This window comes from Eleutherodactylus coqui, chromosome 2 (genome assembly GCF_035609145.1).
Source record: "Eleutherodactylus coqui strain aEleCoq1 chromosome 2, aEleCoq1.hap1, whole genome shotgun sequence".
NCBI lineage: Eukaryota > Metazoa > Chordata > Amphibia > Anura > Eleutherodactylidae > Eleutherodactylus > Eleutherodactylus coqui.
This window is the reverse complement of record NC_089838.1, coordinates 172,912,038-172,938,522: the sequence shown is the minus strand read 5'-3', so window position 1 is coordinate 172,938,522 and position 26,485 is coordinate 172,912,038. Positions and strand designations below refer to the sequence as shown.

The 26,485-nt window shown below is 45.6% G+C and overlaps 2 protein-coding genes across 2 annotated transcripts in view; one reads left to right on the top strand and one right to left on the bottom strand.

The window, feature by feature from the left end:
• The window catches only part of COG5 (component of oligomeric golgi complex 5), a 299,093-nt gene extending 294,004 nt beyond the window's left edge, over window positions 1-5,089 (bottom strand). The window contains exons 1-3 of the mRNA XM_066591926.1: window positions 4,974-5,089; window positions 3,202-3,341; window positions 1,893-1,950 (exon numbers count right to left, since the gene is read on the bottom strand). Of these exons, the coding sequence (XP_066448023.1) occupies window positions 1,893-1,950; window positions 3,202-3,341; window positions 4,974-5,037 (262 nt within the window). The 5' untranslated portion in view covers window positions 5,038-5,089. The remainder of the gene's footprint in view (window positions 1-1,892; window positions 1,951-3,201; window positions 3,342-4,973) is intronic.
• Window positions 5,028-26,126, top strand: DUS4L (dihydrouridine synthase 4 like). Its single transcript, XM_066591935.1, has 7 exons — window positions 5,028-5,258; window positions 7,287-7,413; window positions 8,564-8,685; window positions 9,107-9,224; window positions 17,491-17,613; window positions 23,115-23,341; window positions 24,418-26,126. The coding sequence occupies exons 2-7, from the start codon at window positions 7,304-7,306 to the stop codon at window positions 24,663-24,665; spliced, it is 948 nt and encodes a 315-aa protein (XP_066448032.1). The 5' UTR covers window positions 5,028-5,258; window positions 7,287-7,303; the 3' UTR covers window positions 24,666-26,126.
• The last annotated feature ends 359 nt before the right edge of the window (window positions 26,127-26,485 follow it).

The window sequence follows — 26,485 nt, the reverse complement described above, 5'->3', positions numbered from 1 at the left end:
GAGTCTGCTGAGCTGGTGATGTCTGGAAATCAGTGTGTGTGTGCGCGTGTGTGCGTGTGTGCGTGTGCGCGTGTGTGGGCCTGCAGCTCATAACCATCCAGGACTACTTTAAGTAGTCCTCTATGCATTTGCTGCTAATAATAATGCAGTATTCTCCTAAACTGCTGCACAGATCCACACCGCATACATGTCACTGCAATCAGTGTGACGGGCACTACCTTGTGCTGCCCTCAAAGAGGGGTGCAAAAAGATTGTGACAGTCTCTTAAACTTCTAGAATAAGGCTAGGCAGGTAACTCTGTAGCCTGACCTTCCAATATAATGATGTCTAAAGGGCAATTATTCAGTTTCTAGGATTCCTGGAAAACGCTAAGATGCTGTTTATATGTATACAGTATAAACTTAGAAAGCGAAAGGGGAAAGAGAAGGAAAACATAGAATTTCACAGTATATAGTCCGGCAACTCAACTGGATATTTTATACCACATATTCTAAAAGGAGACCCTCAAAGTAGCAGAAAAATAAATGATAAGCAGACACTGACAGAGATACATCTGAACAAATGCTTCAAACCATCATCAGCCAAATAATGAATTTGTGAGTTCTCATAAGTAGTGGAACCTCATTTCCTGACATAGTGTGTAAGGTAGACAAATCCGTGTGGCTGTAGAGCCGCGCTGGGGGACACATCTGCCATCTCCTTAAGAATGGATTCACACCTGCTAAAGAAATTTACTTCCACAACAGATCTTTTTAGCTTTGGAAATCCTTTCCCCCAAGTTTCCGACATGCATTGTGGATTCTGAATGCAGAATTTCGTCACAGAGATCTATGCTGCACGAAACTGCGTAACCAAAATTCACACCAGTTCCACAGCAAATACACCACAATAGTCATTTTGCTTGCGTTTTGTGCTGTCAAAATGCTGTAGTGTATTTTTACGCCACGTGCGAATCTACCCTTACGAATCTGTTGGCCAAGTGTATTAAAGGGGTTCTGTCATTAGGAGAAAAGAAAAAATCAGTACTTACCTATTGCTCCCTAGACAGCTTTCTTACCGCATCTACTGCTCCCCGATCTTCTCCTGTCTCCTCCAGTCTCCCTGGTCACATCCCCTGCAGCCGGATGGATCCTCTTCTTCTGGTGCCATTACCTCCATTCTCGGCAGTCTCCTTCCTGCAGGTCAGTGTACCCGGTCACTAGTGACGTTGAGTTCACTGCCTAGCAGGGAATGCCGAATCCTATGCCAGGCTATTGCAGAGACTGCAAGTGTTCATATATTATTGTCACGAGACAGCGTGCATGCGCAGTCTTGGCAATAGCCCGGAATAGGATTCGGCATTCCCTGCTAGGCAGTGAGCGCTACATCACTAGTGGCATAACATACACTGACCTGCAGGAAGGAGACTGCTGAGAATGGATGCTACGTCACAGGCAGAAGAGGATCCGGCCGGCTGGAGGTGACGTGACCAGGGAGACTGCAAGACCCAGGAGAAGATCGGCGATGAGAAGATGCGGTAAGGAGACTGACAGGGAAGAATAGGCAAGTATTGATTTTTTTTCTAATGACAAAACCCCTTTTAGCAAAAGAAGTTTGATCTATTCCTTTATACAAATGTTCATATATCCTGCAGCAGATCTTCATAAAACAGACTATTTCAGATTGCCACAGAGCTTTTCGCACCATCATCAATCAAGTGAGCAATCACAGTCCCCACTTTTCTATTCAGAGACATTTAAAATGTGTCATATAGCGTTCCTACCACCTTTTTCTTTCTGCAGCTTCACCGAGAATTATTCTCAAGTACTGCATCAAAAATCAGCGTCTATAAGATACACAGAATCTACTAATATACCGCAAATACACGTCACAGCCAAAGATCAAGAACCTACCTTCTAAGGACTCCATTCCTGTTGCTTGAGCCAGAAGGTCTTCGTGTCTTGCGACCACCTAAAGAGAAGAACATTAATATAGGTTTTCTCAGCATTTTCATTATTAACATACTGAACAAACTACCAACTGAGAAAGTATGAAAAGTTACTTCAATCCCATAAATCTGGCTTTCAAGCAACACCAATAGGTTGCTACCTTTACCTTTTTGGCACTTAAAGAGACTCTCCAGCCCAGCTGGGGTATGTGGGAGGTGTAGAATAGTAATATTACCTGTTGCTGTCCCTTCTGGTCCTACTAGGTTTTCAAAGCCAGCAGCATAGCTCCTCTCAGTACACACATCACCAGTCTGAGGCATTTCCTGATTGGTCAGTGTTGCTCACATGAGCAGTACTGACCAGAGTAGTATGTACTGTCTTAAACTACCAATGCACTACCACAGTGTGCACTGGGTAGCCAGAGAACTGATGCAACCGTATTGGAAGACCAAAAAGGCGCTGGGAACCAGCAAATATTCAGGAGAACGCCACAAAGGGAGAGAGGCAGGTAATGGTACTCCTCCCACTTCTGTCTCATGGAGTCATTTTAAAGACGTGGTACCACAATTGCAAGTTATCTCCTATCCACTGGATAGTGTATAACTTGCTGATCAGTGGTAGTCTCACTGCCGAGACCCCCAACGATCACGTGAACGGGACTTTCATGTCCCACTCTTCTGACACTGTGGTGGATGCTTCTCTCCCTGTAGCTACATCATTCAGAATGCTGCACTGTCCGAAACTGCGTGGTCGGCGCTCTATTTATTTCAATGGGGCTGACGGACAGATGGGGCTCTAGTATCTCTGCAGTCCCATTGAAAGTGACCAGCACTCTATTCAATCTACTCCTCACTGTGAGGAGGATGGGGAACCCCACAGTGAGGAGCATGGGGAACATGGGTCCCCCATTCCTGAGGTTGGTGGGGGGCCTCAGTGGTGAGAACCCTACTGATCAGCATGTTATCCCCTATACCTTAGATAACTTATAATTGTGGTACAACCACTTACAGGGCAAATGAAGATAGCTCAGGTCATCAGAGAGAACCATCTACAGACAGCACAGCTACTGAGCTTTTGCTTCTTGTCAGTACAGAACTGCCTTCTGATTGGCTGAGCGAGTCCGTGTTTGAATAGTCTAACAAAATGTACTAATAGTTTACATCCGAAAAGAAAATAAACATCTAATTGATAAGGAAATATATTTTGGCCTCTGGAATGTAGTAAATCTATCATTTCTAGCATGATGTCCTATGTAAAGCTACACCAGTCCCACCTGTACATGCAGCTCCTTATCCAGCTGGCTGATGCCCTGTGCCAGCTTTGCCAGTTGCTCTGCGATCACCGCCTGATGAATGGACAGGGAAGTATAGGTTTTCACATCAAAGTCATCACGGAGAAAATCAGTGTAGCAATCTGAAACACAAAAGGATTTGCCATAGAAACATACGAAGAGGTAGAACTGTGCCGAGTCTGAAGATGCGCAACACCGGCCGTAGCTGCGCAGCCATCCATGCGTGCCGGATACTGCCAAGTATAAGCCCGTTCTCACACAGGCGTTAGCAAAATGCCGCATTCAAAAACATGGCGTTTTACCGCACTTTACAGTGGTGTTTTCAAAGGCATTGTACAGGATTTTACTGCACCCATCACTGTAATAGGCGACGAGTTGTGTTAAAAAGCGCTTAAACCGCTCGAAAATAGAGCGGACGGCACTCAAAAATCGTGGCTTTGGAAACGCCACAATGAACGCTGTAAAGAGTGGCGAGTGTAAGAAGTCATACCCAAGTCATAACAAGAAGCCAGAGAAATACCAGCCGTGGATAAATAATCGGGTTACAACGGTCCGTGAACATGTAACGTTATGGCGCAAGAAATCACTAACATGGCGACTATGTCTACAGTAGATCTACGAAGAACAGAAACTGCACTTTATGTTTGTGGTGTAACCGTAGTAACTACTAAATAAGTTCTCGCCATCACAGCGATCCCCCTATAGACGTGATCGGGATAGAATATGCTCAGCTCAGGCGGCCATTGTAAATGTGCACAGAAGACCCCCATAGCGGACTAGGAGAAACGGACCGCAGCAAAAGTGGGAGAATTTACTTAGGGTAACATTACAAGGCAGGATCACACCCAAATAATCGCTGGGAACAACCAATTTGGGTGACAGTCACCCCTGTACTCGCAGCCGCTGCCACTGAGCGCACTTGTTGGGGTCACCTGGTTGTCAGCCCCCCTGGAAGCTAAGCGCCTATCCCCCCGTGTAAACAGGAGTCACTCATTTATGACCGACTGCCCGAGAATGGAGGCAGCGAATGAGAGATCTCCGCTGCACCCCCCCCCCCCCATATTGTGGAGGCCGATTGCGCCAGTGTAATGGCGGTAACGCCGGTGTGAACCGCTAACAGCCGAGTCAGGCTCCTTCATACTTGCTTTTATTTCTGTTTTACGTTTCAGTCTCTTTCCGTTCTGTTTTTGGGGCAGAGAGACAGAATTACGATAAAACAGCGCTACGTGTTCAGCTTCAAAAAGCAGAGATGACGTCAGTGCGGTTAGAAACCCGAAGTGCTTCATCCTGTGACTTCTGGAGCAGAGAGATGGAAATCCAAACCATAAATCATGTTGCGGCCACGCTGGTGGCACGGCGCCAGTCCAAGAAGCCAATACCGCGCTTGTGACCGCGCCGCTCCACATGCCCGCACAGTGCGCTGTACGCATCGTACTGGTGACGCTAATGCACGCGCTCCAATGCTAAAAATCACATCGCACTCAAAAAGCAAAACGCACGGCTTGCAAGAAATAACGGGCAACTCCTTACAAGGAATCAGCAGCGCTGCGGGCGAACGATCAGAGCCAATGTATTGGTAACACTGGGGGGTTCTCTCCATACCGCCACCCGGCGCAAAACCTGTCTGTGTGAACGCACCCTAAAAGCAAGTGTGAAGAACCCTTCCAGGAGGCAGCACTGCCTTGTGGGGGGACAGCCCAGTCTATAGGGGGCCGGCGGCTGCTTGTAACCTGCGGCCATGGCTCCACACTCACCGTCCCGCAGCATCTCCCTCACTGAGCCGCCCAGCAAGTCTGAGGAACTCTGCTTCCCCTCCATGTTGGATGCGGGCTGTCACTGCCAACCAGCCGCCACGTCATCAGCCGGCGCCGGGGACGTCACTGGTAAACAGGGAGCTGTATGCGAGCCGTGTGCTGCTGCCGGCAGGTAGTGCTCACCCCTCCCTCCACTGCTGCCAGGCATGGTGGCCGGTGCCGGGTGATATGCCTGCAGCGCGCTGGTGTTATAGAGATGGAGCCTGGTAACTAGAGAGGTACAAGGTATGTTCATCGTTGCACTCTGAGCATGCTCGGAGCGTGGACCCAGTAACCAGGACTGTGCCTGCTGGCAGCTCCATATTAGCCTTTTACACCCAACTCCACACCATTGGCAGCCTGATTGGTTGTTTGGATTTACTCAGTCCCGCTGGGTATGCCCCGTAGCATTATGACACCCGTGCTTTTGAATGGTTTCCTTCCCATCTGTCATGTTTTCTGCGATGTTACGTGATTTGTAAATCGCAGCATGTCCTATCTTTCTGAGTTTTTCTTCTTTTTCTCCCCCATGTTTCCCTGTAGAGCCTCAGTTTTATCGCATCGCAGCGCCCAAACTTGCAGCTCCCGTGTAATGCGCTTTTAACATTAGAAACCGCTATTGTGTGTCGTGCAATAAAGTTGCGGGCGGCAGCGATGCGCAATTCTCAGTAAAAAGCATTGCTAATGCTCAAAAAGCGCGTGAAGAAAAGTGCGTTTTTTTTGTTTTGTTTTTGTTGTTTGTTTTTTTTCAGCGATTTTTCTTGCAGCAGTATTGTGACCAGTGTGAAGGAGCCTTAGGCCTCACGCCACGAAGAAAATCAGGCCTGCGCGGATTTCTGCTGCGGATGCACTATAATTGTCTTTTTTTTCATGCGGGAGATCGATTCAGATATGAGCTCTAGGAGCGCCCGCACGCGTGACCCCGCACGAATGGAGCAGGTCGCGGGTTTTTTTCACGTGCATGAAACCGACAAATCACTTAAAATACCATCCGCGACTATTTAATTAACCACGAATGGTCAATGCTTTCCTATCGGGTGCGGATTTGCGTTTTTTTTCACACGCAGATTTGCTAAATCTAATTTCCCCGTAGACATGAGGCCGGGGTGGCTTCACACAGCATTATTTTTAGAGAACACACCTGCAGTTTTTGAGCCAAAGGCCGCCTGCAGACTTCTAGCAGGGGATCTGACCCACGCCCCTGCAGGGACCAGTGGGCCCTCACCTGCTCCCGCGGCTCCAGCTCTGTGATGTGCCGGCTGCCGCCCAGCAGGCTCATGCGCAGAGCTACGAGCTGGGAGTGACATTTCTGTGAGACCTGCACAGAAATAGAACATGCCGCGATTTGTTTTCCACGTGTGTTTTCATACGGACAAATCGCGGCTGTCTGCATAGAATTGCGTTTTGTATTACAATCCTATGCAGGCGGGCATGTGTGGGAATTCTGCAGGTAATCCCACCGCGAAATTTCTGCCCGTGTGCAGGGGGCCATAGCCAGACGTGGATCCGGCAGGCAGGAGAAGTAGATGTTCTTCCTTCATAGTTCTCGTTCTTCTTGCATCCATGACCGGCTTTGGCCGAAAAAACTGCAAGTGCATTTTCAATTAAAAAAACCTGTGTGTGAAGCCCGAATGCTAGGGTGAACTCCAGGGCAAACACGCTGCAGATGCGCATGTACGGGCACGCGCACACGGACGTTTTTTCCATCTGAGTGTCGAACTGAGAAATGTTTAAACATTTGGCCATAATAGCCATGTGATTGGCTGTATTCACATGGGCTTTAATTGAGTAAAATATATTGCAGCGTTTCCGATTCTTTGACAGAAATAGCACATATCAGCGTGCCGCACAGCGACCCGCACAGCGACCCGCACATCTCGGGCACATGTGAATGTCCGTGTATCTGTACACGTGCAGGTTTGGAAGTGCTTTTATCACAGATCTTCTGTGGCAGCAAATACATCCCATGTGACATAAAAGGGGACGCTCACTTGTCGCTGATTTGTTGTGGATTTTCCACAGTGGCGCAGATTCATGGCGGATTTCACCTACCTGTGTGAAGGAATGAAATCCTCCATGAACTCCCCAGCATAAATTAACATGAAGGGGATTTAGAATTGGTAACATTTGCTGGTCATGTGAACACACAGCACGGTGCAAAGCTTTTAGGCAGGTGAGGAAACAATGCTGCTCTTACAGTAAAGAACCCCCTATTTACTGCATGGAAAATAGTTTACATGTAAATCTGTGATTTAACTAATTGGTGTTTTATAGGTTTTTTTTCTGCTGCCATGCATCTTCAGCTTGGTGATAACCAACCATGGCTGCCACCGAACCCATCAGACTTGTTCAGCTCTACGAATGTAGTAAAGATATGTGCCCCCATGGTGCGATATTCTAAGTAAGTACTGCTCAGTATTGTCTGGGATTCTTCATTCATTTTATCTCAACCTTATCATAGGACATTCTTAAAGCGACCCTCTGGTCTTGGGACAAAACCTTGTCCTGGGACTGGAGGGGGAAGAGGGCATATTACTTGCAGTTGTTTTTCTTTGCTGCCCTCCTGATTGATCAGTTCCAGGTCTTATTTTAGGCTGTCCAAGATGGCCGACGCAATCTCCAGACTACCTAATGCATTGGTGGTATTACACTATCTATGCACTGTACCTTATCTCTGATTGGCCAGAGCTGCTCATATGATCACCAATGGCCAATCGGTGAACAGTGCACATTGTGCATTAGGTACTTACAACATTGCTGCAACCTCTGGGAAGGCCTGAAAACGGGGCAGTTTGGAGGGACAGAAGAGAAGAAGACTACAGATAATATACTCTCCTCCGATTCTGGGACAGAAGTTTGTTGTGAACCTGCAGGGTCACTTTTAGGTGGACCTGCCAGCCTACTATGATGCCTTATGTAAGGCCAGCAAGCTGCTGATCCTACTAGTAGTCAAAACGGCAAATCAAATATTGTGCTGAGGGAATACACTAGACTCATAATTTGAGTCTGGTGTATTCCTGAGAAGAGTGCTTTTCCCTATGAGCCACTGTATATATGTGTATACATAGCAGCCTGTCAGCCACTGCCCCAGTAGGTGGGGGACACTCATGGGTACACCTGGCTCATATTCTGTGTCCGGTGTACTCTTTCAGCACTCCTAGTGGCCAAACAGCATATTTTCTGTGCTGTTTCGGCTACTAGTTTGGACCCTTATATTTAGGGCAGCACAGTAAGCAAGAACATTATCTGAGATCTAACTGCTATGTAATATGTGTTGTAGAATAGTATTCTCTCTTGATCCTTGTAAAGTTGAGTTCCTTTCACATGTGCTGAAAACCCTTTATCGGGATTCAAGCAAGCATTCTGGTGTTTTGTACGTCAAGGATAAGTCAGTATGTAGGACAATTTTCTTGCTGCCAAAACTCCGATAGATCCTATTAAAATCAATGAGCTCTATTGGACTTTGCATCGTTACAGCATCATGTCTTCTGTTATACTTCTGTTAACCCTTACAGCTCCTAATAAGATGTTTGGTCTTTTTCCTTGGCTAGATTGGCTTTCAGGAACCTGGTGAGAAGGTACGGCTGTGACTTGTGCTATACACCAATGATAGTTGCTGCGGACTTCATCAAGTCTGCTAAAGCCAGAGACAGTGAATTCACCACAAACCAAGGTAACTGTGCGATGGAAACCATCTGCTTACCAGGTCAGATAAGTGTGTAATTACAGGCGCCATCATTGTTACTGGTAATAAAATCACAGCATCCATACTCGCCCCACCGCTGCCGGCTCTCCTGTCCCAGCTGAACTTCACTTCCGGAAGGAGAGTGATGGTGACGGATACTGGGTCACCTGAGAGCTGAAGCTATTCACCAGCTGAAGTGAACCAGTGATTTGCAGCAGCGGTCACATGGGCCTTTTGGTGGGGACGTCATTGGCAGCTCCCTACACCCGGTAGTGAAGGCCAGCGGGGACCAGAAGTACGGTAGCGGTAGAGAAGCACGGAAGGCCGAGTATGGATGCTGGGATTTTATTACTGCAAGGTTTTGTGTCACACTATGCCCCCAGATAACCCCTTTAATGTGCTCCTTTAGGAGATCAGCCACTTGTTGTGCAGTTTGCTGCAAAAGATGCCCGGGTTCTAGCTGATGCTGCTCTACTTGTCTGTCCTTTTGCTGGAGGCATTGATCTTAATTGTGGATGTCCTCAAAGGTAAGGCTAAACGTTCTTCCCCTTACTGTAGCAATAACACTTGTCTGCTATCATTACGTTTGGATTTCTTGTGATTGTCACATCACGGAAATGTGCAAATTGACTACATTTGTGTACATTAAAGGGGTTATCCCGCGGCCAAAACGAAAAAATTTTCACACCCCAGTCCCCCATGTTAAGCAAGCATCACAAACTACCCATGTAAATCGGTTTTTTAGAGCGTTTCTACTCACCATGAAGCTGTTTCATGAAGTTATAAAAATCTTCTTCCAAGATGGCCACCGTCATTTCCCAAGGTGCACCGCTGGTCTTCATCCATGGTGCACTGCGGGTCTTCTCCCATGGTGCACCGTGGATGTTCTTCTCCAGTCTGAGCTCCACTGCCGATTACAGCCACCTCATTGGCTGATCGGCACCACGTGACGGGGGCGGAGCTACGCGATGACACTGAGAAGGGGGAGGAGCCATGGTGCAGCTCGTGAGCCTGGACCCTCCAGAAGAGGATTCTTCTCTGCGCAAGCGCGACTGTTGCGGCGACCAGAGGAGATGTTTGGTCGTCGCTATGGAGACGGGGACGCCAGCACCGGAGGGGTAAGTATATAACTTCTGTATGGCCAATATTTAATGCACGATGTATATTACAAAGTGCATTAATATGGCCATACAGAAGTGCATAACCCCATTTGCTGCCGCGGGACAACCCCTTTAAGTTCCGATATAGTACAACAATACTACAATCTTTGGCCATGAGATGTGTGTCTCGGCTGAAGTCACCATGTAGCCCAGCCTTATATAATAGTTTTTTGATGACAGTAATTCTGAAAATTAGCACTCTAATCCAGAAAACGCAATAATCTCAGTCCTATTTTCTGCACAGAACTACAATATAATGTAATATTCTTTTGCATGATGTCCACCCTGCGGGTTAAATAATATACACATTTTTTATTCTTTGGGTCATTATACACACGATACCACATGTGATTTTTTTTACATAGTTAAAGGGGGGAAGGTGTGGTTTCGATGTTTTTATCTTACTGTTTTGTTATACTTTTTTAACTTTAATTTTTTGTCCCACTAAGGGACTTTAGTATCAGCATCTTTTATCATTCTTCTAATACACTGCTATGCTTCAGTATAGTAGTGTATTAGAAAGCCTTATAGGCCACCATAGCTGGCAGACCCAAAGACTATATTCAACCAATCTATCAGGACTCCGCGATCACATCGCGGGGGTTCGATGGGTGAGAGAAGGAGCCTCCTCCCTCTGTCAGCCTTTTACATTCCACAGTTGCACTGATATTTGAAGGGTTAAACACCAGGGATCCAAGGTTTCTTTGGTCCCCGATGTTGGAGCAAGTACCCCACTGTTATCCGACAGCCAAGCACCCACTACCCCCAACACGGAAGACCCGTTCCAGGCCTCTAAAGCAGTGGCATTAAAAAAAAGCGCTGCAGAATATGGCCCCATAATGGCCGCCATCAAAAGACACAAGGGCAGTCGTTAAGGGGTTAAAGAAGCAATTATTTTTTTTTAGAGGATTTTCATCTTCACTTTTCAGAAGCCAAAACTTTTTTATTTTTCCATCAACGCAGCTATATAAGGGATTGTTTTTTGCCTAGCGAGCTGTTGTTTTTATTGCTACTACTTTGGGTATGTGTGTGTATGTGTATTACCAAACTTTTATTATTTTTATTTATTTTTTGACAGGCAGGGTGAAAAAAACACAAATTTTATCATTATGGTTTTTTTTCTATTTTACAGTGGTCACTCTGTATAATAGAAAAAAATTGCAGCACAATTGCAACAATACCAAAATTATATATTTTTAGGTTTTTTTGCTTTTTTTATAAGAAAAACGCTTTTATGTAAACCTTTTTTTTTTCTAAGACAAATAGCTTCTATTTTCCCATGTACTGAGCTATGTGCGGCTTGTTTGCATGATTATTTGCACCATTTTATGGTACATACCACTTTCTTATCACAAACTTTTGTTTTTTGGGAGGCAAAAGAGCATTTTGGCTTTTTTTTTTTCTTTTGCTTTGTCTATAAATGGTACCGTATATACCGGCGTATAAGGCGACGGGGCGTATAAGACGACCCCCCAACTGTCACCTTATACGCCGGTATTCAGTGGAGAAAAAAAAAAAAATTTTATTACTCACCTCCCACGGCGTTCTGTCGCGCTCCGGCAGGATGTCGCTCGCTCCGGCAGGCTGTCGCTCGCTACTCGTCCCCGGCGCAGCATAGCTTTCTGAATGTGGGGCTTGAAATCCCCGCTTCCAGAAAGCTAATACACACGCCGGCAGCCATGACATCATTGAATGGCTGTGATTGGCTAAAGCACACGTGGCTTCAGCCAATCACACTATTCAATGACATCATTGAATGGGTGTGATTGCTAACACGTGCGCCTTCAGCCAATCACAGCCATTCAATGATGTCATTGAATAGTGTGATTGGCTGAAGCCACGTGTGCTTTAGCCAATCACAGCCATTCAATGCTGTCATGGCTGCCGGCGTGTGTATTAGCTTTCTGGAAGCGGGGATTTCAAGCCCCGCATTCAGAAAGCTATGCTGCGCCGGGGACGAGGAGCGAGCGACAGCCTGGCGGAGCGAGCGACATCCTGCCGGAGCGCGACAGAACGCCGTGGGAGGTGAGTAATAAATTTTTTTTTTTTACACTTTTTTTTTTTTGTATTACCGGCGTATAAGACGACCCCCGACTGCAGAGCAGATTTTTCGGGGTTCAAAAGTCGTCTTATACGCCGGTATATACGGTATTTGTCTGCGTGATATGAATGTATTTACAATTTATTACGGGTCATTACGGATTTGCTGATACCAAAATTATTGTTTTGTTTTACAAACAAGGGGAAATTGCGCAAAAATAAGGCGTTTTTTTAATTTTATGTAAAATTTTGATTTTTTATTTTTTTTTTCTTTTTGTTTTTTGGGGCACTTTAATATCTTATGATCACTCATATAATGCACTGAAGTACAAAAGTACTGAAGTGTATTATTGCTGTGGTTTACATTACAAGCCATACCCATTGACACTCATTGATTTCATGGCAGAGGGCCAATAATGTCACAGCTGATGCTCACTTCCTGTGTGAACTCTATACTTGCCATGATCAATATTGATGGCGGTGATTTGTGTTCTTACCAATCTCCGCTGATGCAGTGGGAGGCAGACTGTCCGTGAAAGCTGGCTCCCACTGTGGATGCAATTCACTTAGATTAACTTACAGCACACCTCAGGATTTTTAAACCTATGGAGAGATGACAAATAAGTCCATAGGATGCACGCCAAAGGTTTAGGGGTCAGAGCCTGCAAGGACCCCAACAAGGATATATTCCACTTTCTCACAAAGGAAATGGCAGCATCCAGGGCGTAGTGCAAAACGATAGTTTATTCCTCCAAAATCTCGCTACGTTTCGACCCTCTTGGGGTCTTTATCAAGCATAAAGATAACATACATCAAACACCAACATATAACAAAATAGTAGTCGTACCACCACCAATCACCTTTACAGAATCACATATGTGTGCAATCATCATTACCTTATGGCTCAACCTCCTGGTCTGGTAACTTTCCATTAATAATAACGTGGGACGCATTCTCCATGGCTGTCTCCATGTGTAGTATATGATGTACTGGTGTCCGGCATTTTCTCTATCTAACTGCGCATGCGCAGGATATGTCAAGTCCCACGAGCGCCCTTCTTCCGCCCTTCGTCCATCGGAACTCATCTACATTAGTGCTTCTGCGCGGGGCTTCATACAAAATACCGCGATAGGTCGTGATCCATAAGGGATCAGCTCACGGAGCGCTGCAATACTCTGATTTCAAAGCAGTCCTATGTATGTGGGCGGAGCTAAAACTCTGTGCTTCAAGCCATCGGACTACAGCAGTGTGAATGTGAAAGCTGTGTATCTCAGAACCGGGAGTGTATTCCCCAACGACCCGAGTTTCATGTCGGGCACAATTCAGTTATACAAAAGCACCAAACTCTCACAATAATTAGTTCCTGTTGATAATTACCCCATTGTCCTCTTTATAGAGCAAAGAAAAGTATCAACTATATTCTTTAATGCTTAATTAAGTTTGTTTATTCGGGAAAATCTTTGTTTTATATCGCACCCCGTTCTCATTGGAGTGTAAAACATATCACATCACAAAGAAAAGGGGAAAAGAGCAAAGGGGACTTGACATATCTCGCGCATGCGCAGTTAGATAGAGAAAACGCCGGACACCAGTACATCATATACTACACATGGAGACAGCCGTGGAGAATGCGTCCCACGTTATTATTAATGGAAAGTTACCAGACCAGGAGGTTGAGCCATAAGGTAATGATGATTGCACACATATGTGATTCTGTAAAGGTGATTGGTGGTGGTACGACTACTAGTTTGTTATATGTTGGGGTTTGATGTATGTTATCTTTATGCTTAATAAAGACCCCAAGAGGGTCGAAACGTAGCGAGATTTTGGAGGAATAAACTATCGTTTTGCACTACGCCCTGGATGCTGCCATTTCCTTTGTGAGAAAGTGGAATATATCCCACTGTGGATGCTGCAGGGTCAGCTTCCAAGCCCATGCCATTCATATGATGTAAATGTCATATCGTGGGAACCCCTTTCCATCCATGTTGTATATGTTAGAGAATATATTCCTAAAAGGATCTCTATAATTGTAATGCTAGAGATGAGAAATCAATAAGTAAAAATATAGTTGATTTAAGTATTTATATTATGTGGGTATAAGAGATTAGAGTAAAGAAAACATGTTTATGCCAAATAATTATTGGGCTTAACGAGATATAACAGCACAGAAGCTTATCTATACTAGAGATAAACCAACTCTTGCAACCTAGGCAAGTTGAAGTCATGGAGTGTCATCAAGCTCTTTGAGAGTGGGACACAGGACATGATAAGAAGACCACCCTTGTGTACTTGTTTCTGATTGGAAGATAAGAATGTCCTCGCTATCTCACTAACTTGGATAAGAATGTACTATTATTCTATTGGTTGATATTAAGCCACACACAGCAAACTCATGCTTATTGTTCATTATAAACACCTGCTGTTTGATGCATGAAGTAAGGAATCATCTGATTACACCAATTGTGTGTGATTTGTCTTGATTTCCGGAGCAGCTCCTGAATGCTTATTCTTCTAATAACAAATTCTACACAAGCAAGATATACCGGCTTCACAGATAAAATTGTGATAACCTATACATTCTTCCTGGAGCAGGAAGAAGTTAACAAGTTTTTCTGGGACTTTACTACTGATGCCCTATCCTCAGGATAGGCCATCAATAGTTGATCACTGGGTGTTCACCGCTTGGGCTCCCTGCCGATCAACCGTTTGTATGACCCGCTGTCATTGCAGACAGATCCGGAAGCAGACAGCTCTGTCCGTAGTGCAGTGACATTGCAGGCACAGCAGATTGTCTACGTTCGAGAAGTATGTAGAGTTTAGGGGTGCATTGACTTTTCAAGGTGTTTAATTCTTGTATTTTATAGTTTTTCTTTTTTTTTTTCATTTCTAGCTTAAAACCATATTTTACAAAAATATATGCATGTAAACATAGCCCTACATGGTACCCTGTTTCCCTGCAAAATAAGACCTACCCCAAAAATAAGCCCTAGCAAATTTTTGGGAGGCTTGAAATATAAGCCCTACCCAGAAAATTAGCGCTAATTACACTACATAAAAAAAAATACATTACCTAGCAGGCTCGGTCCAGGTCCCTCCCGCTGCTCTCCAGTGGTTCACACAGTCCTCAGCCACTCGTAGAACAATACTTCCTGGTTAAGGGATTCAATAATCCCACCTCCAGGAAGCGATGGCTGTGATTGGTTTTTAAACTGTTGCATTGATTGACTGTGCAGCAGTTAAATAACCAATCACAGCCATCACTTCCAAAAAGGCAGGATTTATGAGTCCTGTAACGAGGAAGTGATGTATGAGCGGCCAAGGACTTCGGGAAGCGCGTCAGAGCTGCGAAGAGCAGCCGGAGCCTGCTAGGTAAGTATAATAAGACCTAGTGCCTCTTTTGGGGCAAAAATTATTATAGGTCAGGGTCTTATTTTCGGGAAAACACGGTATATAGGGACTCTGCACATCGTGAGTTTTTATTTTGAGAAGGTATTGTGTATCTCATTTTTTGCCTGGATCACACTTTCGGTCAGCAAATATTATTATCAAAACTATGCTTTGTCCCAGAGTGAGGGACGTAGTGTCCCAGACGGGTCTGAAACCTATGACCGAGATCCTAAACCAGCACCCACCTCAGCCAGGATTCTGGCTTCAGTATTTGCAATTGAGAGGATTTGTGAGCTCGCTGACACCGAAAGAAAAACTGACGGCGCCCCTAAAGGCGTTTGAACAACTTTGTATGTCGGACCTAAGCCAGAGGCACATGATTTCCACACTCTACAAGTTGCTACTGGATCGGGAGGTGGAGGAGGAGACTCCGAACTACAGAGGGGCCTGGGAACGGGAATTAGGGGAGGACTTTACCGATGAGGATTGGAATAAAATCTGGGCCCTAACCCATAAGCTTTCCTCAGCAGGTAAGGTCCAAGATCTCAACTACAAAATAGTCTCTAGGTGGTACAGGACCCCCGACCACCTTCAAGGGATCCTCCCCCAGGTATCTCCTTTGTGCTGGAGATGCAGTGGGAGCAGAGGCACAATGACCCACATATGGTGGGAATGCCATCCAGTGGCCAACCTCTGGGAAAAGGTAACTAAACTTTATAACCATATCAACCACTCAGAGGTAACCATGTCTCCAAGAATGGCCCTGCTCTCACTGTTCCCAGGCAACATAAGAACTTCTAAATCAAGCATCCTAAAATATTTCATAATAGCAGTGAGAAGACTTATCCCAAGGCTCTGGCGATCCTCAACTATCCCAACCAGGGGCATGTGGGTCGAGGAACTCCATACCCTCATGAGATACGACGAATTGGGGGCTGACGACCCGAAATCCTGGGAAACATACTATAGGACGTGGCAACCATGGGTCGCGTTTAGAGACTCAGACGACCTTAAAGGTTGGATAGATCATGGATCAGTCGGCCAGCCCCCTACTGGGGCTAGCAACTAGAAGTAACTGCCCGGGAACGCCTCCTGACCCTGATCCCACCTCCTCTACCCTTCCCACACATCCTTATCTTCTGCCCCCTAATGGATAGTGTCTTCCCTCCCCCCCAAACGTCTACGTGAGTGTCCGTGTTTAGTTGAGTTAAGCCTACCTGATTGGAAAAGAGGATTCCCCTCTACAATCCCAAACGAGTTCGAGATCAACACCCAGACTTGAATTCCACATAAAGCTAGAGGAGAGGAGAGGATGATGTTTGTTGAAGTAATTACCGCTTTACTCCCGTCAGCCGACGGAATTTCTCAGGGTGGACTCGCTCTACTCCCAGAACACCCCTCTTTTTTTCTCCCCTCTCGTCCTCATAGATCCCTCTACAGCTTATCTCCATTCCGTGCAATGCTTAAGTTATACAACTACATGCCAGACTTATATACAATAAAAACTTATTTGAACCAAAATATGAGGGGGGCCCCCTCAGGAGGCGCTCGGGACCAGGGCACGGTGCTACCCGGAGCTGGCCCCTACCTCCTCAAACCATGCCCAAACTGGTGCCAAAGTCCTACCGCCCATAGCACCCTCATCTAACCCTACTCCCTCTCCCCCCCCCCTTTTTTTTTTTTCTTTTTTTTTTTCCCTGAACCCCCCTGTTTTTTTGTGTTTTTTTAGTTAGGTTTATATTGTAGTATAAGATTATTAACCTTGGACAGTATAACCTGACCAAGTAGGAAAAGAGATGCATAGTCGACGTTTTAGAAGTGTAAAGAATTTATTTACTTTTGTCAAGACAACTGAGTGCCATTTCAAACTGCTAGCAAATGACTGACAAATGTTTATATTGTTGAAACTATGCGAATAAAATACTTTTGAACGAAAAAACTATGCTTTGTTACAAAATTGCATGAAGGTGACTGTGTAAATAAAGTGCTGAGTGGCATTTTGACAATAAACAAGATGTTTACTTTCTGAAAATATATGGCTTTGGGAGTTAGTATGATTTTATTTTTTTTCATTTAGTCATCTAGGATTTTTCTGTTTATGTAACGTGTAAAAATTGTTCTGCTGCACAATGTTCAAAAACCCCCTGGCAGCAAGAAGGTTAACCATGGAATTTTTAATTTCTTTTTCCTTTATTTTTTACAGATGGGTAATGTCTGAAGGCTATGGAGCATGTTTAATAAACCAGCCTCAACTAGTCAGTGATATGGTGAAACAAGTACGCAGCCAAGTTGAGAATGAAAGATTTTGTGTTTCAATTAAAATAAGGTAAGTTTCATCATTACTGTATTACTTATATTAACGGGATACTCAGGCCTCGCCGTTGTGGAAGTCCAGGCCAAAATAATTTTTTCATCTCAGCTTAGCTTTCCTTTGTCTTCTGAATTAAATATAGCATTAAAATAAGCACAAACAGAACTACCGTATTTTCCGGCATATAAGACGACGGGGCGTATAAGACCACCCCCGACTTTTCGTCTTGTATGCCGGGAATACAGTGTGGAAAAAAAAATCAATACTCCTCTCCGGCAGCGCTGTCGCTCCCTCGTGCACGCCAGCAGAGCATTGCATTCTTGAATGGCTGTGATCCCCGTGGGGTGGCTTGATAGACTGCCTTTCAAAAAACAGTATGACCTAATGCTATAGCAGTGTTGGCGAATCTTTTAGAGCCCGGGTGCCCAAACTGCAACCTAAAACCCACTTATTTATCGCAAAGTGCCAACATGTCAGGGGGCGGGGCTTTTCATGACGTACGATTTTACCCCCGTCCTTCTAAAAAGGACAGGGCCGCTTCAAAATAGACAGGGTGCAGATTGTGACTGCTTTTTGGATGCGGATATACTGCACAATGTCCTCAGTGGAAAATACTGGGGAAAATTCTGCAGCATTTCTGCATCCAAAAAGTAGTCAGAATCTGCACCCTGTCTATTGTGAAACAGCCCTGCCCATTCCGCCACCTGTAAACACACACCAGCGGTAATAGTGACACCCCCCCCCCCCCCAGCAGCCCCAGCGGTAATAGTGACCCCCACCACACAGCAGCCCCAGCAGTAATGGTGACCCCCACCACCAGCGGTAATAGTGACCCCCACTCCCCAGCAATAATAGTGACCCCCCCACATCACAGCGGCCCCAGCGGTGATAGTGACCCCCGCAGCGGCCCCAGCGGTGATAGTGACCCCCGCAGCGGCCCCAGCGGTGATAGTGACCCCCGCAGCGGCCCCAGCGGTGATAGTGACCCCCGCAGCGGCCCCAGCGGTGATAGTGACCCCCGCAGCGGCCCCAGCGGTGATAGTGACCCCCGCAGCGGCCCCAGCGGTGATGGCGACCCCCGCAGCGGCCCCAGCGGTGATAGCGACCCCCGCAGCGGCCCCAGCGGTGATAGCGACCCCCGCAGCGGCCCCAGCGGTGATAGTGACCCCCGCAGCGGCCCCAGCGGTGATAGTGACCCCCGCAGCGGCCCCAGCGGTGATAGTGACCCCCGCAGCGGCCCCAGCGGTGATAGTGACCCCCGCAGCGGCCCCAGCGGTGATAGTGACCCCCGCAGCGGCCCCAGCGGTGATAGTGACCCCCGCAGCGGCCCCAGCGGTGATAGTGACCCCCGCAGCGGCCCCAGCGGTGATAGTGACCCCCGCAGCGGCCCCAGCGGTGATAGTGACCCCCGCAGCGGCCCCAGCGGTGATAGTGACCCCCGCAGCGGCCCCAGCGGTGATAGTGACCCCCACCCCACAGCGGCCCCAGCGGTGATAGTGACCCCCACCCCACAGCGGCCCCAGCGGTAATAGTGTAACCCACCCCACAGCGATAATAGTGACCCCCAGCGGCCCCCAGTGCATTAGGGACAACCCCCCAGCGGCCCCCAGTGCATTAGGGACACCCCCCCCCCAGCGGCCCCCAGTGCATTAGGGACACCCCCCCCCCAGCGGCCCCCAGTGCATTAGGGACACCCCCCAGCGGCCCCCAGCAGCCCCCCAGTGCATTGGGGACACCCCCCAGCGGCCCCCAGTGCATTGGGGACACCCCCCAGCGGCCCCCCCAGTGCATTGGGGACACCCCCCAGCGGCCCCCCAGTGCAGTAGTGACACCCCCCAGCGGCCTCCCAGTGCAGTAGTGACGCCCCCCAGTGCAGTAGTGACACCACTCCAGCGCCCCCCCCCCTCCCAGTGCAGTAGGTGACACCCCCCCAGCGGCCCACCAGTGCAGTAGGTGACGCCCCCCAGTGCAGTAGGTGACACCCCCCCAGCGGCCCCCAGTGCAGTAGTGACACCCCCCCAGCGGCCCGACAGTGCAGTAGTGACACCCCACAGTGCCCCTCCCGAGACCCACATACTTACCTCCCCCTCCTCCTGGAAGCTAAGCTGTTCTTCTGGTCCCGGCATGCATATTAACTTTTTCTTACCCACTTCTGCCTCAATAGGTAATTCCCAGCAACCTGATTGGTTGTTTGGTGAATCAGCCAACCCGAACAACCAATCAGGTTGCTGGGAATTGCTGGTTGCTGCAGAAGTGGGGAAGAAAGTGTTAATATGCTCCCGGCACACACTCTGACACATACGCTGCTGGACGCCTCCCCCCCTCCCGGCGGAACCAAGTAGTAGGAGACGTCGGGGCAGGGGGGAGAGGGGTTCCTGCTGCACACTGAAGTCAGTGTGTTCCGGGATCAGTGCCGCTAGCAGTGCTGTTTGTGAATGCCGGCAGGGGAGCCGCGGCCCCTGCTGGTATTCACAAGTGGTGAGCGGCCGATGGGGCGCGTGCCAGTAGGGAGGGCTCTGCGTGCCGCCTCTGGCACACGTGCCATAGGTTCGCCACCACTGTGCTATAGCATTACGTCATACTGCAGGCGCGATCAGAGCATCGCTGGTTGTAGTCCTCTAGGAGGACTAGAAGAAAGTGTAAAAATAAGATCAATAAAGTTTTAGTGATTATTAAAAGAAAAAAAGTAATAAAAGTTCAAAAAACCCTCCTTTTGCCATACTTGCAATAAAAAAATCAAAATAATAAACCAAAAATACGTGTTTGGTATCGCTGCGTCCGTATAAGTCCGATCTATCAAAGTAATGTATTATTTACCCCACACGGTGAATGTGGTCACCCTGTCTCCCAGAAAAAATGTAATAAAAAGCTATAGAAAAGTCAATTGAGCCCTCACATAAAATAACTGTCAGTAGAAAAATAAAGTTATTGTGCGCAGAAAATAATTTTAAAAAAATTAAATATCTTTAAAAAAAAAAATACATGTAGTACAGCAAAGAAAAAACTATATAAGTTTGGTATCGTAGTAATCGTACTGACCCATAGAATAAAGTTATCAGTTTTTTGGGGGGGGGGGGGCAGTTTGTGTGCTGTAGAAACAGGACACACCGAAAGATGGTGGAATGTCGTTTTTTTTCCATTTCTCTCCGCTTAGAATTTTTAAAAAGTTTAAGTGCATTAAATGGTACAATAAATAGTACCATTGAAAAATACAACTCATCCCCCAAAATACAAGCCCTCGTACAGCGATGTCGATGGATAAATAAAGGAGCTACAATTTTTTAAAAGGGAGGAGGAAAAAACGAAAAGTAAAAAAGCAAAAAAACTCTGTCACTAAGGGGTTAAAGGGAGCTTGTCGCCAGGTTCATGCTGCCGGAACCATGCGCAACATGTACCCGAGACAGATATACTCCTCAACCCACTGTATGTTTTGTACTCTTCTCTCCATATACACAAAAATGAAGAATCATTTCAGAGTAAAACCTACATGGGTTGATGAGCATACCTATTCTGGGCAGCATGAACCTGGTGACAGGTTACCTTTTTAAGCAGAGTTTGCTGCAGCCAAAGGACTGTGCAGCTTATAATCTCCTCAGTGCAAACTGTCCGCCTTAACTGCACCTCACTAAAAAAGACTGCAGTCTGTAGGATGTTGATGGTATATATATAAAAGCTACAATATTTCTTAAACCAGTTAGATTTTTTTTTTCAAATCCCTCCTGCTAACAGCATTAATAATGTTATATTATAGAGGTGATAATAATACAGTGACTTAGGGCTAATGCCCATGGACGGATTTCTGCGGCGGAAATGTGCAGCGTTATCCCACAGCTATTAGGTTCTATTGAACCTAATAGCTCAATGTTCACGCTGTGGAATTCCGCAGCGTGAAAGAAATCGCAGCATGCTCTAATTGCCGCGGGAAACCACGCATCCGACTTCCATTGTAGTCAATGGAAGCCGTCCGTCATGCGATACCTGCACTACGAGCACAGCGGAAGTATCGCGTGATTACGCGACACCGCTGGCCACGTCATTGCCAACTGCCGGCGCGTCATGTGCTGTACTGCACATGCGCGCCAGCGCGTCAGACCAGACTCGTGTGGCGGATATGGAGAGGTGAGTATGGGGTGTTTGGGGGCACACTGTCGGACTCCGCTGCGATATTCCGCCGGCGGAGTCTGACACGGCCGTGGGCATGAGGCCTTAGACACCTAATTACCATGCCTACTTAGCCTTAAAGAGAACCTGTCATTAGGTATGGCACCTGGGACAGGTATGAACATTCCCGATATGTAGGTCTTAGGCAACTTCCACGTGGACGATTTTGTCGCATTGCGACAGTGCTACAAGTTGCATGTATGTAGAGCCCATGATTTCCTAGGAGTTCTTCCACATGAGCAATGTTTTGTAGCCTGTGACATTGCGAGAATACAAAATTGCAGCATGCTCTATCCAGCCGCGATTTGCGTTGTTTTTCGGGGGTGGGTTTTGTAGTCCGTGTTGCCTTACAGACTCTTCCTTTGTGTTGCATCACACAAAAACACGGTTTTCCTTTGGTGCAATGCAACTTTTACACTAGGAAATCCTACTCTAAAAGCCCTAAACTCAGCCCTAGCTTCAGTGGAAAAAAAAAAAAAATCATCATCTAAGAGGCACTGTCATCTCTGGCACGGGTCTCCTCTTCAAATCCGGAACTTGTCTTTCATCTATTACCAGCCCTTCCTAGATTGGAGGATCAAAATCCCCACCTCCAGGAAGGGCTGGCTGTGACTGGCTTAGCAACAGTGCTCGGGAGCCAATCAGAGACAGCGCTCAATAAACCAATCACAGCCATTCAATGAATTATTGAGCGCTGACTCTAATTGGCTGAGCAATGGCGCTCAAGAACGAATCGCAGCCAGCCCTTCCTGAGTGCGGGGATTTTTTTTTATTTTTTTTTTTATTTTTATTAAACTGCAGCTAGGGCATTTTTTTTAGGGTAGGGCTTCTATTTCAAGCCATCCCCTTCCGAAAATCCTTGCACATGGTGCTACAAAGTCGCATGCTTTTTTGTAATTTTTTATTTCCATTTTTAATATATTTTTTTTACATCCATCAGGGATTGTTCTTTACATATTTTTTAAACTTACAATGTATTAGCATACTTCTGTGTGTTAATAGATATTGATCTGTGTCACTATAGGACAGGCAATTCTTAGAAGAATGCTTAGCGTGCTGCAACAGCAGTCTTAATGTATAAACAGCCATGGGGTCCTTTTCTAGGCTCCAAGGGCTAACTACTCAGGGGTTTCTCTGTTTCTGAACGTGCCACAGAGAAAGCTGATCATACTGCAGTTACTCTTGACTGTGCCATGCACAAGGTTAAATGGTTGGGATTGGCGGTTCCTCTGAACCTGCCCATTAGAGCAGGAATTAAACTGTTACTAGAAAACTGATAGTGTAACAAAACAGACATTAGGTTTAAAAACTATTTATATTCCCAATTTTCCTTCCTATGATTTGTGTCCTTTTAGGATCCATGCTGACATTGCAAGAACAGTTGACTTGTGTCAGAAAGCTGAAGCTGCTGGTGTTTCCTGGATCACTGTGCATGGGAGACTGTCTGAAGAAAGGCATCAGCCTGTACACTATGATGCAATAAAGGTCATCAAAGACAGCGTATCAATACCTGTTGTGGCTAATGGTGACATCAGAAGTTTAAAAGAAGCTGAGAACATTCATCAGATAACGGGAGCAGATGGTAAATTGCTACGGAGTGTAGCATTATTACATGCAGCATGATAGCATGTATGTAGGTTATTATCCCTGTTATGGGAATAAATCATATTCCAGAAGATTTCACTGTTTTGCTCCAGATTGGTTATAATGAGAAGCTTCATGCCTGAATATTTGTATTTGAACTCACGGATGCTATTCGTCAGCCCCCATACCCTTCTGCTTTATTGAAAAGAAGTACAATACAAATATACTGAATATGACACACCAATTACATACATGTCCCTCCCAACATCATAACAGCTCATTGTTGGCCTAGTATGTAATGACGCTAGTGATTGACATATGTTTACGCCCCAGGTGTGTATGTCGCTATGTGAACATGTAATTCCTATATACCAAAGTAGCATACTCTATTAATATTCCAATCTGGATCAAGGAATCCAAGGCAGGAGATAAGGAGTAGCTCCCCTCTTATGAGTGGTGGGCATTGCAGGTCTTTCTCATAAGAAACACATCTGTAGACAGTGTTAAGTCCTGAGAACTGTGTGTAGAAGTGTGTTGGAGATACCTCACAAGAATGCAACACGCGCGCACACACAGTATTAAACCAGTTAACCATTTCACTGCTAGCTATTTTCTATGAAGGCAGCCTTAGATTGGTTGTACTAAACGTTACATAAGTTTGAGAAATGCATTTATCCTCCTGTAGTGGTCTAATAATATCACCTTATTAATAACATTAGTAGTTTCTTCCATATGAAAGTGCATTATGATTTGTGGGGTTTCTCTGTGATTGAAGTAGAATCTGATGTATTGCCAGCATGATGGCTGTATTAAATACACATTACCTTTCTCTCTGGGGACCTCGGCAATCCTTGTTCCAGGGACTTTTTAATAAACTGTATTAGTTGCACACCGTGCCTTACAGAAAGATATTAAGATATGGTCAGTCAAGTGTAAAATACATTGGCCACCTGCAAAGCCATTTATTTAGACTAGTACAGCAGTAATGACGGTCAGTGGTATTGAAGAAAGACCTTTGTGGAGCTAACTCTTATAATTGCATGTTATAGCTCACTTTTGTTTGGTTATTTTCAGGTGTGATGGCTGCAAGGGGCCTCTTGGCAAACCCTGCCATGTTTGCAGGATATGAGGAAACACCAATGGCCTGTATTCAAGACTGGGTTGACATTGCTCTGGAACATGGAACACCATTCACGTGTTTTCATCATCACCTGATGTACATGATGGAGAGAATAACATCCAAGCAAGAAAAGAGAGTTTTTAATGTCCTGTCTAGTACATCCGCAGTTTTAGATTATTTAAGAGACTCCTATGGTGTTTGATGACATATTAGGCTCTGTTCTATTTCATTTGGAGCCTCTATTGCCAATTTCATCAGATTTGATGAGGCATATTGCTGCATTTAAAACTCCGGCCCCTGTTGTAAGTCATTGGGGTCTGTGAGGTGCCATTAGTAAATATTCTACAGCACAGCATCGTGGCTTGAATTATGGAAGCTATGAGACAGGATGAGAACAGAGCCTTATTGTAATTCACTGCTGTTGTATGTTTTGCAAATGCCATTACAAGGTAGAGCTGAGTTTTAATTTGACTCCCATGGAGCTACCAGTGTAATTATCTTCAGGCCTCATTTAGACAGCCAAGTGCAAATTGCGTTCAAGATTCTTGGGTGTAAAGGCCTATTTACACGCAGCGATGATCGCTCAAAAAAAATCGCTAAAAAACGATCGTCTGAGCAATAATCGTTGCGTCTAAACACGTGGCCATCAGGCACTTTTCGTGCACTGCTAGCTGATCGTTAAATTCAGGCCAACCTAAAAATCGTCATACCGTCTTATCAGGACCACACGCTGAGTTCTCAGCAGGTAGTGCTGATAGCATTGTTACCCATTGGAGAACAAAGGAGCTGAATGCAGATAAGAGCCCTCGGCCTATTACCTGCATTCAGCTAAAGGTTTCATTTGCACGCTAATAAGTTATTAAGTAGCTGAGTAGCTACTTAATAGTTTATGCAAAATGATCGCTCAAAGCTATCACTCAGAATGTCGTTTGAGCGATCATCGGTCCGTTTAAATGGGCCTTAACTCGTATCAGATAACACAAGGACAACCTGTACGTGTGCTGTCCGAAGTGAGGAAGAGTGGACCGTGCATGTCTTACGCTTGTCTGTGAATCAGACTAGAATAGGACAAGCTATTTTTAATTTTTTTTTCCTTGATATGGACAGTTGGACTGTGAAAAAATTGCTCTTCTGCATAGCCCTATTTATTTTAATGGGTCCTAGTTGTATCCAAGTTTACTCCGTTATAAACTTGGAAAGAATTTGGATGAAAATATCATCCGTGTGAAGAGGGCCTTATTTCTAATAGTCTCTCTTCGGTCCTCTGAGATTATTAGAGAATATTATGGCAGGATCTTCACAGTTTTTCTCATCGTCCTGAATTGCTTTTATATATTTTAATATACATTAATGGTTTTATCTGTTTAAAGTTGTGTTGATTATTATTTTGACCTTTTTCAGATCAACCTTTAATTAGAACTATGTGCTATGGTTTTACCATCAGCCATTTTTTTTAAATGTTCAAAGAGTTGAAGTCCTCCCTGTCCATATTTCTTGTACAAGCTATAGCCCAAAGTTTGTTATCAGAGATGCAAACTAAGTTGGGGGAAATGGAGAAAAAAAGGAGCAATTTCGCCATTTGTTTTTAAATCATTCACAATGCGGTAAAATACATGTTCACTTTATTCTGTAGGTCACTGTAATTACAGGGATACAAAATTTATACTTTTTTGTGTTTTTCTTGTTACATATGGGAAATGGGGATGAAAAAACGTCATTGTCCTTGGTAGAAGCGAGGGACTGTATTCAAGTCCTCATGACCTGGCCAAGGCATATGTGGCTTAGCACTGCAAAAAGAAGGAGCCAAGCCACCCAGTTAAAGGCCTTCTTAGCATCTGTGGATAGTTGTCAAGGAGGGATATATTTTATTTTAGCATAGTGTACAGCATTGAGGACTTGCGTAGTATTGTCCTGAGAGTAGAAAAACCCAATCTGATCAGAGTGTACCAAGTCTGTTAGCAGTGATGAGAGGCGCATTGCTAGAACCTTCTTAAACAATTTGAGATCAACGTTGATTAAGGA